Here is an 18,951-nt window from a genome sequence, read left to right on the forward strand (position 1 = left end):
GTGTTTGTGTATATAAATATAAATATATATATATATATATATGTGTGTATATAAATATAAATATAATATATAGATATATATATGTGTGTGTGTCCATCATTGATTATTATCCACTTAATGTAAGATAATCAATCATTTTGGAAGTGGTTCCCCGATTTTGGGGTTTCTAGAACACATATTTATGTTAAACAATATATGCGTTAAAATGTGGGCCACCCTGTACCTGCCTTGGTGGGGAGGGCAAAACCACAGGAAGGCACAACACAAATATGTTTATCGCTTACAGGACCTATATAAACCTCGACAGCCCTACACCGCGCATAGCTTTCTGTCTCCTGAGCAGGGCACCGAGGACAGAATGATGGACGTGGAATATTCCAGCACCGCTTACTACGATTACTACGACCAGAACAACGAGACGGACCACGACTGCCCGCCCCAAGACTCGGCTCATGCCCGTTGGGTCCTACCCATGCTTTACTTGGTCTTCTTTGTGCTTGGATTTATTGGCAACGTAATGGTGATTGCGGTGCTGTCCAGACGGAACGCCCGAAGGGCCGATACCTTCATCCTCAACTTGGCGGTCTCCGACCTCCTCTTTGTCCTGACGTTGCCACTGTGGGCAACCTCTCTAGCGCTGAGTGGCTTTTGGCCATTTGGGGTCCACATTTGCCGTGCCAGTGGTTTCCTCATTGCAGTCACTCGATGCGCCAGCTCCATGCTTATGGCCATCATGAGCGTTGACCGCTACCTCGCAGTGAAGAAGGGGCAGAAGGTCCACCTGCTTCGTAGTCCTACCTGCTCCTTTGGGACCTGCTGCACGGTCTGGGCTTTCTCCTTCGTCAGTGGCATCCCGGCTATTTTCTCCCGAAGAATCGATAACAGAAACCTCACTTGTATGGAGTCTTCGGCATCGCCGATCAGCACCGCTCTGAAAGCGGCCAACATTATGGTCACGTTTGCCCTGCCCTTTTCCGTGGTCGTCTTCTGCTACTGCTCCATGGCCAAGCATTTGTGGAAATATTTTGGAGACCAGAAAAATGTTTTCAGCGGGACAACGAAGCGCCGGTATGGGCACAGCTGGCTGCGCATTGTGTCGTGTGTGGTGGCCGCTTACTGCCTCTCATGGTTTCCTTTTAACACTCTCAGTATAGTAACTGTGGTGGCCCAGCTGGGCCCGGCTCTTCCGTGCCACACGTTGGATGCCATTCGCCAAGCTATAAGCGCGGCGGCCGCATTGGCATTTGCCAACAGTTGCACCAACCCCCTAATCTATGCCCTCCTGGACGCGGGATTCCGACGCCGAGCCAAGCAAGCCATACCGTGGCTACTGTGCGTCTGCTGTCCGCTGAAGCTGCTGTCCTTCAGAGGTTGGAGCTTCTCCGGCTCTCCTGGAAGCACAGAAAGCACCAGCACCTACACAGACAGCGCAGTAAGGCAACCGGTAAAATGAACCAATCGAGACGGCTGAACAAGATGGCTCCAGCAGCCAAGAAAGTGGGTAAAAAAAAAACAAAACGAGAGCAACGCACCTATTTTGGACTAGAATGTATCAATTGTCATATTTGTTAATACTCTTCTACCTTAAAATAAATGTTACATCATATCAAAAACTGAAATATCACCAATTATTTTAACAGCCCCCCAAAAAAACCTCAATGTTTCGTAAAAACCTACAATATAATACATTTATACATTTTTTTATTTATTTTTTATTACGGAAAAATTCTGTTGCCGAAAAAAAAAAAAAATGATGTGGGTTTTTTTTTTTTTTTTTGTACAAAAATATAGAATCAATGGATAGTCATTTTTTTTTTAAAAAAATATTTTGTATTTGTTGATATGTAATTTTTGCAAAAAAAAATATATATATGATATATTTTGGATTTTCCTTGATAAGCAGAAAATTGTGTATAACAAAGAAAGTCATGTTTTATCTCTTATGCATTACGACGTAAGAAGCTAAAGTTTTGTCTGCGGTTTATTACCTTTTAAGCTTCACTTTATAGAAAATAAATATGGCATAATCTCATAATTTTCCTAGAATAAAAAATAAAAAAAGTATATATATTCTGTGCCAGAGTACCATAAAAAAACGCTTTAAAAAAAGAAAAAAAACAAAAAAATTGTATATAAATTTTGTTTATAAATTCTGAGGTGGAATCAAATATTTACGTCATTTGTGCCGCCAGTAAACAAAAAAAATATTTTTCAAAATAGGTAAAACCCCAAAAGATCGGAAATTTTTTTTGCTCCGTTCGTACACCCTGCCAGCCAATATGATTCAGATTATTATTGATTGTTTTATATAGCGCCATCATATTCCGTAGCGCTGTACAATGGGTAGACAGCACATATCAAGTAGTACATAACATAACAATTTGACTAACAGAGACAACAGGTGAGGAGGGCCCGGCTCAAAGAGTTTACAATCTAGAATTATTACATTAATATCTTGGCAGATTTTTTTTTTATATAGTGGTGGATAAGTGGAACAGTGTCCCAGCAGAAGTGGTAGAGGGTAATACAGTGAGGGGTATTAAACATGCATGGGATAGACATACGGCTCCTGAATCTAAGACGAGACCAACGACTGATTAAGGTTCGAGTCTTTACAGCAGGAGAAACGGGCGACTAGACGGGGGCCGCATGGGGGCCGATATCTATTTTGATTTAATAACATATACATTATGTGGTCAGGTAACTGTCTCCCCTGGCATCAGCATTATCAGAAGTATTGAATTATACCAGTATCGTATTGAAATAAACAGGCGTGGCTGAGCTTGATAGGTGTCTGCTAGGCGGGGTATTTATTTACCTGATGTTGGCGGCATCTTTTTTTCTGGTCCTTTGGAAGGAATTTGTGAGGAATCCTCGCTGATAAACGATGGCAGGATGGAGAAAAACCGAGGCTTTGCTGCCTTGGCAGAGGGAGTGGGAGTCCCAGGTGGGGTAGACACTGAAATGGGGGCACTGAGGAGGAGCGGAGGCACTGGGTTGGGGGTAAGCAGATGGAGTAGGGGTACTAGGTAGGGTATACTGTAGGGGTCATTAGCAGTGGGAACAGGGGTATGGAGTGGGGTATTAGCAGAGAAAGAGGGTATTAGCTAGAGCTGGGGTACTAAGGGATATCAGCAGAGGGAGGGAGTACTGGTTGGGATATTACCAAACAGAGCAAGGGAAATTAGGGGTCTCAGCAGAGGGTATTAGGTGGGGTATTAGCAGAGGAAGGGGTATAATGGGTGGAATTTAATCAGACTACTGACTACTGAGGGTGTATTAGCGAAGGACTCAGGGCTACTGGGATGAGTATTTATATAGGGAGTGGGGGTATTTATTGGGGGTATTAGCAGACAGAGCAGGGGTACTGAGGGGATATTAGCAGACGGAGGGGTACTCGGTGTGGGTATTAGCAGACGGAGGGGGTACTGAGGGGATATTAGCAGACGGAGGGGTACTCGGTGGGGGTATTAGCAGACGGAGGGGGTACTCAGTGGGGGTATTAGCAGACAGAGGGGGTACTCGGTAGGAGTATTAGCAGACAGAGCAGGGGTACTGAGGTATTAGCAGAGGGATCAGAAGTGCTGGGTTGAGTATTAGTAGAGTTAGCTGGGGTACTTGGTGGGGGTATTATCAGCGGGGGTATTATCAGCGGGGGTATTAGGGAGGAGAATGAAGGGTAACACAGAGGAAGACACCCAGGAGATCAGACTCGTTACCCTCTCCTCGCCACCTCCAGTCCCGAGTCACAGAGATAAAGCCTGTTCAGGTTAATAAAAGCCTTCCGTGACCTCGCGCCCCAGGCTGGTGAGAACGTGACCCGGCCGTCACCTCGATGAATCATTTTCGGCTGGTGCCATCACCCGCACAGACTTCACTCTGACTCACAAACCCAGAGCTTTGCCAGGCAGGGAACGCCGAGACCTCGCGCTTCTCACGCTCAGTCTGCCCAGGAGCAGCTCAGAGGGGTCTGAACCACCTTTTATTTTATTGGGGTACAGAAATATTTAAATGAGGGCGACCCCTGTTAGCAGGGATTCTGATGCAAGGTTTATTGCTTGTCAATCAATTTAAGGGATATTTGGTTGAAAAAGAAAAATTATATTTTAAACAATAATAATAATAATAATAATAAAATCTAATCATAATAATAATAATAATAATAATAATAGGTAATTAATAATAATAATAATAGTTAAATAATAATAATAATAGGTAAATAATAATAATAGGTAATTAATAATAGTTAAATAATAATAATAGGTAAATAATAATAATAATAGTTAAATAATAATAATAATAAGTAAATAATAATAATAGGTAATAAATAATAATAATAATAGTTAAATAATAATAATAGGTAATAAATAATAATAATAATAAAATGTAATAATAATAATAATAAAAGGTAATGATAATAATAATAATTTGCTGAATATTGCATTATTTTCATCATTATTTTCACATGATTTACTGCAAAATAAAGGGGGTAGAACAGGGATGGTTTTTCTTCTTAAGGCGATTAGCAGGAGTATGAGTAGGAGTGTGAGTGTGAGTGTATATATGGCTGTGACTGTAAGTATTGTTTTTCATTTAAGAAGAAAACATAAAAACATCCTAAGTATTGTCTTATTTTCTTTATTTTGTAACATTTAAGGGAATTTTTTGATTGGTAGATTGATGCCAGCATGGGCTATAGTGGGCCCTGACTGCTGTGCGGAGGAGGGGTAGGCTTTTTGGCGGGAAATTTGGGGGTGGAGTTGGGGGAAGATTATAGGAGCCATTCTTACTTGGTTGCGTGGGGCCCTAGTAATAATAGACAGGGCAGGTGAAGGTTAGATCCTGGAGTTATAATCTTAAACCAGAGGGGTCTGAAGCTTAGATAGAATGTAAGGAATTTTCAATTCACTGAGAGGGTGGTAGATAAGTGGAACAGCCTCCCAGAAGAAGTGGTAGAGGGTAATACAGTGAGGGGATTAAACATGCATGGGATAGACATACGGCTCCTGAATCTAAGACGAGACCAACGACTGATTAAGGTTCGAGTCGTTACAGCAGGAGAAACGACCGACCAGGTGGGGGCCGAATGGGGGCCGATCTGCCAGAGATAAGTAATTCCGTGGATTTAAACATTTTCTTTTTTGTACATTATAGACAGCGGGTAACAGAATGATGCGGCTGCTGTGACCCCGGCCTCGATCTATGTAATCACTGGCACCGCGGAGTAATGACTCACTCACACTCACCTTCCTCGTCTCAGACGGTTTAGACGTCAAAGCGAGAGGTTTTGTGGTTAACAAGGAAAAAAAAACCTTTGGTTGGTGCGAGACTGAAAACTGTCTCTGCTGGGCGGCGCAGCTTTACAGATAACACTCCTGCCACTCATACGACGGGCAACTCACTTCTGCAGAGCGGCGGCTGAGGTTACGACTTACTCAGAAACTCATCAAAAAAACAGAAACTACAGAAAATGTAAATCTTTTAAAGAGGAAGTCCTACAATATATCCCCCCATCATACCCCCCCCTGCGATGTATACAGTAATATAACCCCCCTGAGATGTATACAGTAATATAACCCCCCAGCGCTGTATACAGTAATATAACCCCCAGCACTGTATACAGTAATATAACCCCCAGCGCTGTATACAGTTATATAACCTCCAGCGCTGCATACAGTAATATAACCCCCCAGCACTGTATACAGTAATATACCCCCCAGCGCTGTATACAGTAATATAACCCCCCTGAGATGTATACAGTAATATAACCCCCCAGCGCTGTATACAGTAATATAACCCCCAGCGCTGTATACAGTAATATACCCCCCAGCGCTGTATACAGTAATATAACCCCCAGCACTGTATACAGTAATATAACCCCCCCAGCGCTGTATACAGTAATATAACCCCCCAGCGCTGTATACAGTAATATAACCCCCCAGCGCTGTATACAGTAATATAACCCCCCGCGCTGTATACAGTAATATAACCCCAGCGCTGTATACAGTAATATAACCCCCAGTGCTGTATACAGTAATATAACCCCCAGCACTGTATACAGTAATATAACCCCCAGCGCTGTATACAGTAATATAACCCCCAGCGCTGTATACAGTAATATAACCCCCCCAGAGCTGTATACAGTAATATAACCCCCCAGCGCTGTATACAGTAATATAACCCCCCCAGCACTGTATACAGTAATATAACCCCCAGTGCTGTATACAGTAATATAACCCCCCTGAGATGTATACAGTAATATAACCCCCCAGCGCTGTATACAGTAATATAACCCCCAGCGCTGTATACAGTAATATACCCCCCAGCGCTGTATACAGTAATATAACCCCCCAGCGCTGTATACAGTAATATAACCCCCAGTGCTGTATACAGTAATATAACCCCCAGCGCTGTATACAGTAATATAACCCCCAGCGCTGTATACAGTAATATAACCCCCAGCACTGTATACAGTAATATAACCCCCCAGCACTGTATACAGTAATATAACCCCCAGCGCTGTATACAGTAATGTAACCCCCAGCACTGTATACAGTAATATAACCCCCAGCGCTGTATACAGTTATATAACCCCCATCGCTGTATACAGTAATATAACCCCCCAGCGCTGTATACAGTAATATAACCCCCAGCGCTGTATACAGTAATATAACCCCCAGCGCTGTATACAGTAATATAACCCCCCAGCGCTGTATACAGTAATATAACCCCCAGTGCTGTATACAGTAATATAACCCCCCAGCGCTGTATACAGTAATATTACCCCTAGCGCTGTATACAGTAATATAACCCCCCAGCGCTGTATACAGTAATATAACCCCCAGCGCTATATACAGTAATATAACCCCCAGCGCTGTATACAGTAATATAACCCCCCAGAGCTGTATACAGTAATATAACCCCCCCAGTGCTGTATACAGTAATATAACCCCCAGCGCTGTATACAGTAATATACCCCCCAGCACTGTATACAGTAATATAACCCCCAGCGCTGTATACAGTAATATAACCCCCAGCGCTGTATACAGTAATATAACCCCCAGCGCTGTATACAGTAATATAACCCCCAGCGCTGTATACAGTAATATAACCCCCAGCGCTGTATACAGTAATATAACCCCCCAGCGCTGTATACAGTAATATAACCCCCAGCGCTGTATACAGTAATATAACCCCCAGCGCTGTATACAGTAATATAACCCCCAGCGCTGTATACAGTAATATAACCCCAGCGCTGTATACAGTAACATAACCCCCAGTGCTGTATACAGTAATATACCCCCCCAGCGCTGTATACAGTAATATAACCCCCAGCGCTGTATACAGTAATATAACCCCCAGCACTGTATACAGTAATATAACCCCCTAGCACTGTATACAGTAATATAACCCCCAGCGCTGTATACAGTAATATACCCCCCAGGGTTGTATACAATAATGTTGGTCGGTGAGAAAGTCAGGGAGTCCGGCTGGGTGATTAAGACTGAGCCATTCTACTGCTTCTGACAGGCAGTATGATAAGGGGTCGGGGTGTTTGTAGATCAGGGAACAGATAACAGAGCGAGATAATACGCAGCTGTCTGAAAACATTATATTATGGGTCAAAAACTACAACTGGGTTAAAAAAGAAAACAGTGCGATATTTATAAAAAGGTATTTTAAATCAGATACGAGTGATAAAACAGCGCTTCTCTTGCATAATTATTAGAATAATGAAGTAGTTGTTACAGTTGAACTCGATACGATGAACCAGAACCTGCTGCTGCTGCTGTATTCGGGCGGCTGGGCTATAAATAGTGTTTAATAAATTCGCTGAGTTTCCCTCCTGAGGCCAGACAGACGGCTCCCTCCTCACACAGTCACGCAGTCCGCCAGCACGTTACTAGCGTCGCACTGTGAAGGTGGTAGATAAGTGGAACAGCCACCCAGAAGAAGTAGTAGAGACAAATTATGTAGGGACCGCTAATCAGGGGGCTCATTACAGATCAGGGAAGCCAGGACCCCCCCTGCTTGCCCCAGCCCCACATGTTGTACCCCCTGATGGCGGCCATGATGCCGGTATAAGAATTTACATTTATTATATAGTTTTTTATATATATTTTTTATATATTATCATTGAATTGCACGTTGAGTCCCCGCATCCTTCTGTGACTCGCCGACGCCGTGAAAGATTTCTGCATAAATTATTAAAAAACTGGAATTTCTCTGGGGATTTAAGTCGTTCCCCGTGAATAATGGCCATTCTTCATCACATATAACAAGTCTGTATGTAAAGCTAACTAGCAGGAGGGGGAAGGGTTAAATTATTTTAGATTTTTTTTTTTTATTCCCCAAATCGTCTCCTTAGGGGGGAATTCTGATCAAAGTCTGAAGAATTAACCCCTTGAGTTCTCTCCTATACATTTACAGGAGGGTGACGGGTACTTTCTGCCAGGGAAACGCAAAATAGGCAAACCATACACAAAAAGGTAAATGTTTTAATGTAGGTGGGGTATGAGAGGGTAGTAGATAGGTGGGACAGCCTCCCAGTAGAAGCGGCAGGGCATAGTACAGCCTGCAATGCGGTCCTTGGCTTTTTGTATCTGAATGGGAGAAACGGGAGAGCGAAGAGGAGACACCACAGCGACCCACAGACGTCTTCCGTGGCTGAAGAAGAGGGATTCATACCGGCCTGGAGTTATAGCCAATCGATTAATTAATTCAAATAAAAATAATTAATAATTTAGTAAGTTAGTATGTTTTCAAAACCCCAAAAAATGTAGAAAGAAAGAAATTCTAAATACAATTGGCCCAGGTTTTTGGATTTTTTGTGATAATAAATATGATATTATTTGTATATATTTATTTTTTAATAAAAGCCCATTGTGTCCTTAATAATAATAAATAAATTTAATTCATTAAAAAAATAAATTTAATTCATTAATAAAAAATTAAAACAAATACATGTATATAATTTGTGGGGGTTTACTGAAAAGGGATATTATGAAAAAAAAAAACTATGGATTTACGTTTTGAAATACCCTTGTCATGAAGGGGTTAAAGATGCAAGGCAGCAGGAATTAGCATTCGTATCTGTAACGCGTTCGGAGACAATGTCACCCCTGACCGACGATGGGCCGGGGAAGAGAAAATCAATATTCCCGTCGAGCTTAACAATGACGGCGCGTCCTCGAGCGGCCCTTGGAATCTTCTGGAACTCAACGCACGACGTGATGTATCGAGCAAACGCAGCGGCCCTCCCCAGATACATGACATCATTAAAGTTTTGGTTATTACGCCATAACTAAAGAGCCAATGCTACGGCTTTAAGAAGACATATAGCATATATTTATGTGTATGATAGATATTACGGGGATCCAACCGGGGGGCCTACGAGACGGAGTACAGTGCTTACACATAGCTCTTCCATGCCTTAAAAGCAGAATGAGCTCATTCATTCACCCCGTTTAATGTATAAAGCCGTTCCCTGCTGTTTCTATACACATTATCGGGGCTTTTAGGGCTGTAGAACCCTGCGATCCCCTCATACCCAGCAAACATTCCGACCTCCTAGAAAAGGGGGGCATCGGGGGAGGAGAGAGGGGTATCAGGGGAGGAAAGAGGGACAGAGGAATTTCGGGCACAGATAGGGACTGCCCCTTGTAAAATGGGACAGTTTGGGTGTATGGAAACACGTGTAGTAATTTAGCTCTATAACGTTAATATGAGAAATTACGGTAATTCTCTTCCCTTTTACTTACAGATTCATCACTTAAAAGGTTTTTACATCAATTCGTCTCCTAATGTAATTCTGGCTCAGAGCCCGGCCGCCCCCCCCCCGTGTATATCCCGGTATATATATATATATTTTCTCCTGTACTTTAATTTGCCGTAACCGCGGCTTTCTTACCCCACATCACAAAGCCTATTCATTCTCACATCACACGTCAACTGAATTTATACAAAGCGGGTCGTGTGCCGCCAGGAATCATTCCCGTGCGAGGTGTAATCACCAGGCTTGTGCACGGCCGGTGAAATCAATTCGGGGGAAAATGTTTGTTTTTGGACAATGAATTTTGTTTTATGGGCTGGAAAGGAGTGGGGCTGATCTGCCAGAAAATTCTAGTTTTTTGCTTTTTTTTTAAACTTTATGATTTTGGTCCCTTCTGCGGAAACACTGACAGAAACTGACATTTTCGCTTTCCATGTGACAGGAAGTACTTTTTTACTGCTGGTTTTTTTTGTTTTGTGTTTTGTTTTCCCAATATGGGCAAACTTTTCATCCAGGTTGAGTGATTGTTACTCTTATGCTGAAGATGTTGCGCTGAGCGATTACAGCCACTAGGAGGCAGTGTGGCATCACATTTAAAAAGCCATTAACGTTATTATTAGCTTTTAATATTAGGGGTTATTGGGAATTATTAACTGCCAGCTGCTGACCCAGGTCAGCTGCCCCTTTTGCCCCAAATTAAATATGTCCCTGTAATCCAAAAAAACGAATTCCCAGCCCAAGCACGTGCCAGTGGGCAAACTGATAAGAAAAATATATATAAAGCTCAGCCCGTTAAAAAGCATGACGGAGATTTATAATGAATCTTATTTACCTTCAAATCTGTAATTTCTATTTCTCTATCTGCATTCAATCTTTTTTTATGTGCTGCCCCCTGCAGGATGTGGGATGTATTACCGGGTAACTGATCGCATGCTGTGAGTTTATACATCATGCATCCTGCAGGGGGCAGCAGCGGGCAGGCGCTGATCAGCAACATGCGTGTACTGGGGGGAAAAAATGGCTGCTCCCCCCGTATCCCGTAACATTCGATTCATATCGATTCATATCTGCAGTCGTAACACTTCCCCCGTAATGAAATTGTCTTTGATGAATAAAAAATGTGACGCGCGATTATTTTTGAAATGATCCTCAGCTGGACGCAGAACATTTTAACGGAATTCACGCTAAAAACACCCGCCTCCCAGCTGAGACACACCGGGTTTGGGACCAGCGGGGTCCTACTGGAAATAAATAGCTGGATTACTACATGCCTCCCGGTGAATAAATACCCCTTATTATCCCGTGCATGTTTAATCCCCTCACTGTATTACCCTCTACCACTTCTGCTGGGAGGCTGTTCCGCTTATCCACCACCCTCTCAGTAATGTATTTGGGTGCAAAAAAAAGCTATCATATGGATTTAATTGAATATTTGCTGAAGTATTTCGAGCCCTACATTTTTTTGTACATATTTTAACCCTTTTAACACCTTTAAGAAGACATCATTCAAGCAACAGGGCACCAACTACGCAAGAACTTAGTAAATAAAACACCGGTATTTATTTAACCAACAACGATAAAAAATAGCTTACTTAATGGGGTAAATTTGGGGGGTTTGAACTACTGACCTCCCCATTTAGGGCCGCGTCCACTACATGTTGGACGCTCATCAACTCCCATCATCCAAAACCAGCCCCTGGTAACAACAAGCAAAAAAAAAAAAAGTGATGTTTCCATGGTAACGTTTTCCATCCGGTTTGTTTAAAAAGTCCATGTTTTGGTAACATTACCTGCTACTTAATCAAAAACGGAAAGAAAGGAAAAGTCCTGAGAAGTTCTGTTTTTCGCTGGAGATGTTACTTTGGGGTCTCGTTGTTCCTGTAGGAGACCCCCATAGGCCCACGGAAACCACCCCACCGGCCTACGGATCTCTGTGGTTCTCCGGCTTCCGTTAACATTCTGCTAACTATGGAGCAAACGCGCTTCATGCGCCATAAATCTAGAACAGTTCTAGATCGTTCCCAATCCAGACTAAATGTCTCACTAGCTCACAGTATGAAACATAAAAAAAGGCAGACCCCTTACCCCAACGAGACCCTCTTCCTAGCACCTTGCACTGTAGCGAAGCTGCTTCCCTACAACGACCCCAAAACAATGTTCGTGACGAAGAATTCCGGGTTAGAATTCTCCAACTCAACACCGAGAACCCTCAAGTATAAACCCTTTTCACATGAAATCGGTCAAGTATTCTGCCAAGTAAACTCCACGTCGGTGAAAGAAAAGACAACAAACGCATGGAACGGACAAAAAGTCCCGGTCCGGGGGTCCTCCAGCATTTAATGACCAAAGAGGTGGTTCTAGGCGCCGCTCTTCGAGGGTCACCGAGCTTCGGCCTTTTGCAGGATGGTCACACAGCCGTGGTAGCTGATACAGCGCTGCAGGGGGGGCTCGACGTGTAGACTCCTCGTCTTGGGGCCGAACACAAAGGCTTTGTCCGTCCCTTCTCCGCTCTCATCGCTGCCCCCCAGAATATAAATATTCCCAGCGCAGACCGCCAAACCACAGCTCTCCTAATAACGAGAGAGGAGATGGAGCGCGAGTAGTTAATCAAAGAACACAGACTAACAATACCTCAGCCATAACATTATATATATATATATATATATATATATATATATACAGCGATCAGCTGTAACATTATTTATAATGTTATATAGATAAGGGGAGCAGCCTTCCAGCAGAAGTGGTAGTGGGTAATACAGTGAGGGGATTAAACATGCATGGGATAGGCATACGGCTCCTGAATCTAAGACGAGGCCAACGACTGATTAAGGTTTGAGTCTTTACGGCGGGAGAAACGGGCGACTAGACGGGGGCCGGATGGGGGCCGATCTGCTGGGAGGTTTCATGTTTCCGTTACATGGGCTGCCGTTGCATGCAGTTCCGGAGTCTGTCACTAGGGGCAGTATAAAGGAAGCCAGACGTCGCCGGGGTTATGGAAGTCGATGCTCACCAGAGGTCCCGGTAGGTTTATGACTTCGCTCCAGACGTCTTTAGCGGGATCGTAACTGAAGACGGTGCAGAGCATCCCCCCGACGACGTAAATAACTCCGTCTAACGCCACGCCGCTGATGCAGCGCTGGGAAAACGGGGACGGAGCCAGGAACGTCCATTTATTATCCGCAGGGTCGAAGCACTGGACCTTCAGGAAACAGAGAAACAACGTTTCATCCGCCGCGACGGGGCTACAGCGCGAGAGATCAGCGCAACGTCTTTATTTACTAATAATAACTAATCATTTTATCACCAATATTCTAAAAAACAGGTTTTAAAAAGAATGCGCTTTTTACGCACTAAAGCTGGAGTTGTGATGTCACCAAAAAAAAAAATCTCACTGTTTCATCTATACATTATACATTATACAGGGCTGGCTCAGCCCTTCCTGAAAGAAGGCGACTTGAAGCTGCAACTCTCCTGCAAACTCCCACTTTAGCTCTGTAACCTCGGCCGCAATCTTTTAGATGCCACAAATCTCATCACCCCGGGCCGGACCCTCATGCTTTACCTTGTCGGTGTTGGCGTATTCGTCGACCGCCCCGCTAATCACGTATAATTTGTTCATGCAGGTCACCAGCGCCGCAGAGCTGACGGCTTCCAGCAGGGGGCAGACCTCCGACCAGCTGTTACTGAACGCGCTGTAACGCTCCACCGAGGACAACCTCCGCGCCCCGTCAAAGCCCCCGACCGCGTAAATCTACGGCACATGAACAGTAATCGCGTTATACTCTTACCCCGGCGGCTCGATCGGCCACGGCGTACGCCGGCCGTCTCCGGGGGGGCTCGGGGCGACTCCGGTCCAGGCTCCAAAGCTGCTGTTCCACTTATACTCAACATTCACTGTCCTCTTTGGTATGTAAAGCAAGCAGATCTGTCGTTTTATTCTTTCCTCACTTAAAAACAGCACGGAAACTTTTTTTATTATTATTATTATTTTCTACGGCAGCGGCCTATCAGTGGCTGCTCATGCACGACGTGACGGTGACGCGCACCCGGCTGAAATCCCGAACGGGGCAAAGCTTAAGATGATTAAAGAGTTATTTCTGAGAAGGGTTTGGGGCAGCAGTGCTAGAAATTGTGTTTGTGATGCTGCATTTAATTAGAAAAGTGTTAGATTCCGCAGAGTAGGTGGGACAGCAGCTTTAAATTACACTAAGCAGCAGTATCTCAAAGCAAATAAGGTTCCGGTCTATTCCAACCTGGGGCTGAATGCGTCAATTTGCCCCGCCATGACCCATATACCCTCCACAGCCCTGTACGTGGTCACCGCTTGGTGGTCCGACTCACCCCTCCTTTCAGTGCGGCCATTCTATGTCTCCACCTGCCCTTGTTTAGAGGCGCGATCTTGATCCATACATTCAGCTGAGTGTTTAGCATCCACGCCTCGCTGCTATTAATGTGACCCCCTGGAAAAGAAATCCGACGCGGTGAACACAACGTATCAAAGCCGTATGTCTATCCCATGCATGTTTCATACTCTCACTGTATTACCCTCTACCACCTCTGCTGGGAGGCTGTGGCGTTTATCTACTACCCTCTCAATAAAGTAAAATTTCCTTACATTCAATTACATTCATTACTCTGCAGCGATCAGTCAATCTTCTGTATAAGTCTCGGTATGAAAATGCATTTTCTGTTTTTCTTACCCGAAATATAAATGTTATTTTTTAAAGCGCAGGCAGCAAACTCCGACTTGCTGTATCCGGGCAGGCTGGGCAGCGACGTCCACTGCCTCGTCTTCGGCCGATAGCTCTCGGTGTAAGGAAGCTTTAATAGGCCTTTTTTATCACATCCTCCAATAATCACTATGACCTCCGATAAATCCGAGGAGCTGAATTTATTAATAAAATTCAAATAACAATTTTTTTTTAAAAAAAAAAAACATTAAAAAAATTACAAATCGAAAAAAAAATACTCAGGTCACTCGGCTGTTAGAAAAGAAAAACAATTAATTAATTAAGATAAAAAAATTCTGAATTCTGATAATTAACTTTAACTCCACCGTAGTGAGAAATTAACCCATTCCAGCCTGAATTTCCCCCCCAAAATATTTAAAATTAACGTTTTATTACTCCAGAGAGGTGGCATCTTATTTAAAAGAATAAGAAAAATGTAGGCGTCAACAATGCTTTAAAAAATAACAAAAATCGCATTAAATTTGAAATTATTTGTTATGTTTATCTTAAACAAAAAAAAGATTTTTTATATATTTTTTTATATACAGATATTTATTACGAATACATTGTTTTTTATTCCAGCAAATACCGTGTATGCTTCCCGCTTGTTGGCATCGTATAAATAAAGCATTAAAAATGTCCGATGTTTTTCCCTAGAATCCTAATGCTTACATAATATGTGATATTTTTTCATGAGCTGGCTACGGGGTGTTTAACATATTGATCTAAAATGTTGGATCACAAAGCTGTCGGATACCGTTAATTAATTCTGTCTCACAAACTCATTATTTATGAGGATTGAATATTAATAGCGTCATTTCCCCTAAAAGTCACCGCAGCCAAAGTCGAATTTTTTTTAAATCTCGTCAAATTAGATAAATCGCTGAAAATAGCTACTTAGTAAAGTTGTTTCTGGGCATTTAAAGCTCACGGGAAGCCTTTAAGAAGTGAATTCAGCTGAATGTTTATTTCCGTCAATGGAGATTGTGGCAGCTGCAGTTCAACGTTGATAAATGTAAAATGATGCATTTGGGGCTTAAAAATCTAGCATTGGGGGGGCTGTCAACTGATGAGAGGGATTTAGGAGTAATTATTTCTGAGATAGACATACGGCTCCTGAATCTAAGTTGAAGACCAAGGGCCAAATAAGGTTTGAGTCTTTACAGCAGGAGAAACGGGCGACTGTTTTTGCAAATAAAACCCACAAATGAGAAGTTGACTAAATAATATTATTTCAGGATTGCGTCATCGGCTGAAATAACTTTTCTCTTACCATCTAGGTCTTGTTCTGAAAGAATTGTCCTCGTTACCTAGGATATAATACATCCGGGCCTCGTGTAACAAAGGAAAGCATTCAGTACAGCCTCGGATGGTCTTGTCCATTTCGACCTTCTCTAGGAAGTAAGTTGGATCGAGCAAAGGCAACTTCACGTGTTCTAAGAGCTCCCTCAGCGCTTGCCTCCTGCTGCTTTGATTGTTATTGACCCATCTCATGACGGCTTCAAAGACCGCCTCTTCCTTGGCCACCACCAGTTGCTCGTTGGTCAAATACTCCACCAGCTCCTCTTTGCTCAGCTCCAAAAACTCTTCGTGACAAGACACCTCGGCGAATCCCTCCAGCATGACCTTCTTGCTTTTTTCAGACAACGACGCGATGGAGAACGAGTCAGCGAACTTCATGATTCCGACGCAGTTGCAGGGGTGCAGTTGATTCTCCAGGAATTTGACGCAGGCCTCCAGTAAGCGGTCGATATGGAGCAAGTCCGAAGCCTGCAAGATGCCTTCTACGTTGTCTTCTTGTATGGTGAGGTGTCCCCCGTACATGTAGTCCAAAAGAAGACCCATGGTTGAAGCTGAGATCTTCTGGATGTTGACCACATGTAGACAACTCTCTTTGTGGTTGCCACCAAACATGGCTCTGAAATAGGAGCTGTTGGCAGACAAGATAGCCCTGTGAGAGGGGTAGTCGTGGCCATCGACGTGGAGGACGACATCCGTAAACATTCCGCTTTTTCTATAAATGTTTAAGCTTTGGAGGATCTCCTGTGAATGACACGACGCACCGCATGACCTCAAGTGTAGCTTCTCCCCTCTGTCCTGAATGGAATTTTCGAGATGGCTCGTTTCGTAATCCAGTTCTCCTTTCAGCGGCTCGAGCGCCCTGAAACAGAAAAGAATTGTTAATAAAGTCTGTCCTTAATGCACATGCGCGAAAGAGGGGAGATGTGCATCGCCAGATCATACCATGACGTCACCTCGTCATATGACATCATGACACTGCCCATGTACTGTGAGCGGGTTAGTGTGTGATGTCACTGGACCTCCAGGAAAGGAATTTGACCTGCGATTCAACATTGCGTGGGGGTCTTGTTTTGGCAATGGGGGCCCCATATGGACATGGTGGCCCTTATTATTGCATTCTTAAGCAATTTTGTTCTGTTAATGACTTGGTCTCCACAGACGGTGGTAAGACGGTGCACCCCCCCCCCGAAATTCTGGACTATGCCACCCGACCCCCCCCCATTAATTATGGCTAATATTTGGACTAATACTGACCCCCCCGCTGCAATCCTTACCCAATCAATATCAGATTTAGCGAAGACCAATCATCTCACACTTGACAAAAGGGTCTCTTTAGTTAGAACCAAGCTCATTGGCTGTCAGCGATCTCTCTACTAAAACACAGGGTAAAAAATGTCTAAAAATAAAACACAAGCTTTGGATAAAAGGAGTTATTATTATTAAGTAAAATCCTTTGTTTATTCATTTATTACGGGGGATTATGAACAGGTTTTTTGTACATAATATGTAAATTTATGTTGAAAATATATATAAATTTGATAGATTTTGTATTTGTTTTATGCTAGAATTTAGAATTATATATCAGAACGTTCGTTCAACGTGTTTTTTTATCCATATGAAATTTTGTAAAATACACAGAAGGGGAAAGTGTATAATTAGAAGCCGCCAAACGTCGTTAGCACGTATCATGTTCTCGGAAATAAGCATTTTTCACTCTAATTTACACGTCATATTATCTCAGGCTCCGGTACATCGGCCATCGCCTGCGTTTCACGGATTATCTCGCCAAGTGATGGAGCGGAGCCATCTGGAGGCGGATTATCCCCCGTGGACCTGAGAAAATCCTCATTCTATATTCCCTTTAAACAAAAAAAAAAAACCTATCCAGATAGAACTAAAAAATTAAAAAAACATTTTTGTACCAATTTTTTTTTTTTTTTATAAAAAATATTTAGTTTATTTTAATAGTTTTTTTTAAAAAACATAATTTTACCGTGTAGCTTATTATTATAGCGTAATGCTGAGAATTATTATTATTATTATTTATTGATTCATATAGAGCCGCCATATTCCGCAGGGCTGTACAATATATATACGTTTAACTCCTCAATGACCAGGGCTTTTTTTTTTTACACTGCAGGACCAGAGGATTTTCCATGTTTTTATGATGTCTCTGTCTTACCGTAGCGTCCCGCGTTATTTTTAATTCATTTTCATAAATGTGAGACATTATTTTGTATGAATACATTTTTTAAAAAATTAAAAAAGGAAAAAAATGTTTTTTTTACAATTTTTACATGTACCTAGATTGTACACATCTAGAGCCAATGGGGGGGGGGGCTCCAAGTATATTAGCATTAGCTTATCTATTTTGTCCGTCATAGGGCCTAATATTAATATTACAAGTTGTCACTTTTTTGAAATACCCCCCCCCCAAAAAAATTTGCATGGTGGGACTCCAACTTCAATTGGGGCCACAGATATCAAAAGCCCCCCCGTAAAACCCCGTAATGAAATGAATAGTACTGGGGCCGTTCTGACATCTTTCAGGCAACCATCAACCGTCAACGATCTCTGTCAAAGTTGGCGGTAACTTTATTTATTTTTTTCCTGTTTTTCACTCTGCAGAAAAAAACATTTTATGTCCAGCAATATGTATTTTTTTGTATATATTTTTTAAAGTAATTGGGGGGCGTTTTATGGGGTGGGAAAGAGATTTTTAAAATTTATTATAGGAATGGATGTGTTTTTTTTAAAACATTTTTGAAGTTTTCAGAGAAGGATCTATATATATATATAGTGCCCAATCTAAAGAGATCCACTTTGGGATCTTTTCTGATCCCAGAGACCTCTATTGGTACAGGGGGCACCCTGTGATGTCACTAGCGCCATCACTTCTTAGGGTTCCCCTTTACAGCCACCAGGGGGTCCCCTTTACAGCAGCCAGGGGCGTCCTATGGGGGTCCCTCCGATTGCTGTGTGAAGCGCGGTGAGTCGGCTGCTGCATACTCTCGCTCACATGGTGCAAGCAGTCGGTGAGTTACTGAGTCAGGAGATCCTATTGGGGTCTCTACGGACCCCCGGAGTCCCTGACCCACGAAGGGGATCCCCCAGCAGCATCCCGACAGGTGCTTTTCTCCCTCC

At 42.9% G+C, this 18,951-nt stretch overlaps 2 protein-coding genes across 2 annotated transcripts; one reads left to right on the forward strand and one right to left on the reverse strand.

Annotated features, from left to right (window-relative positions):
* The first annotated feature begins 205 nt into the window (after positions 1 to 205).
* On the forward strand, positions 206 to 1,453 carry LOC128473933 (probable G-protein coupled receptor 25). Its single transcript, XM_053456155.1, has one exon. The coding sequence runs from the start codon at positions 206 to 208 to the stop codon at positions 1,451 to 1,453; it is 1,248 nt and encodes a 415-aa protein (XP_053312130.1).
* Positions 1,454 to 12,150: 10,697 nt separating this feature from the next.
* Positions 12,151 to 16,775, reverse strand: KLHL35 (kelch like family member 35). The gene is made up of 7 exons (XM_053456156.1): positions 16,750 to 16,775; positions 15,779 to 16,666; positions 14,476 to 14,660; positions 14,117 to 14,235; positions 13,338 to 13,526; positions 12,786 to 12,974; positions 12,151 to 12,342 (listed from the first exon to the last, which is right to left on the reverse strand). Exons 1-7 carry the CDS (start codon positions 16,773 to 16,775, stop codon positions 12,151 to 12,153), a joined length of 1,788 nt encoding a protein of 595 aa, XP_053312131.1.
* Positions 16,776 to 18,951: the final 2,176 nt, after the last annotated feature.

The sequence above is a fragment of the Spea bombifrons genome, chromosome 2, assembly GCF_027358695.1.
Source record: "Spea bombifrons isolate aSpeBom1 chromosome 2, aSpeBom1.2.pri, whole genome shotgun sequence".
Classification (NCBI taxonomy): Eukaryota; Metazoa; Chordata; class Amphibia; order Anura; family Pelobatidae; genus Spea; species Spea bombifrons.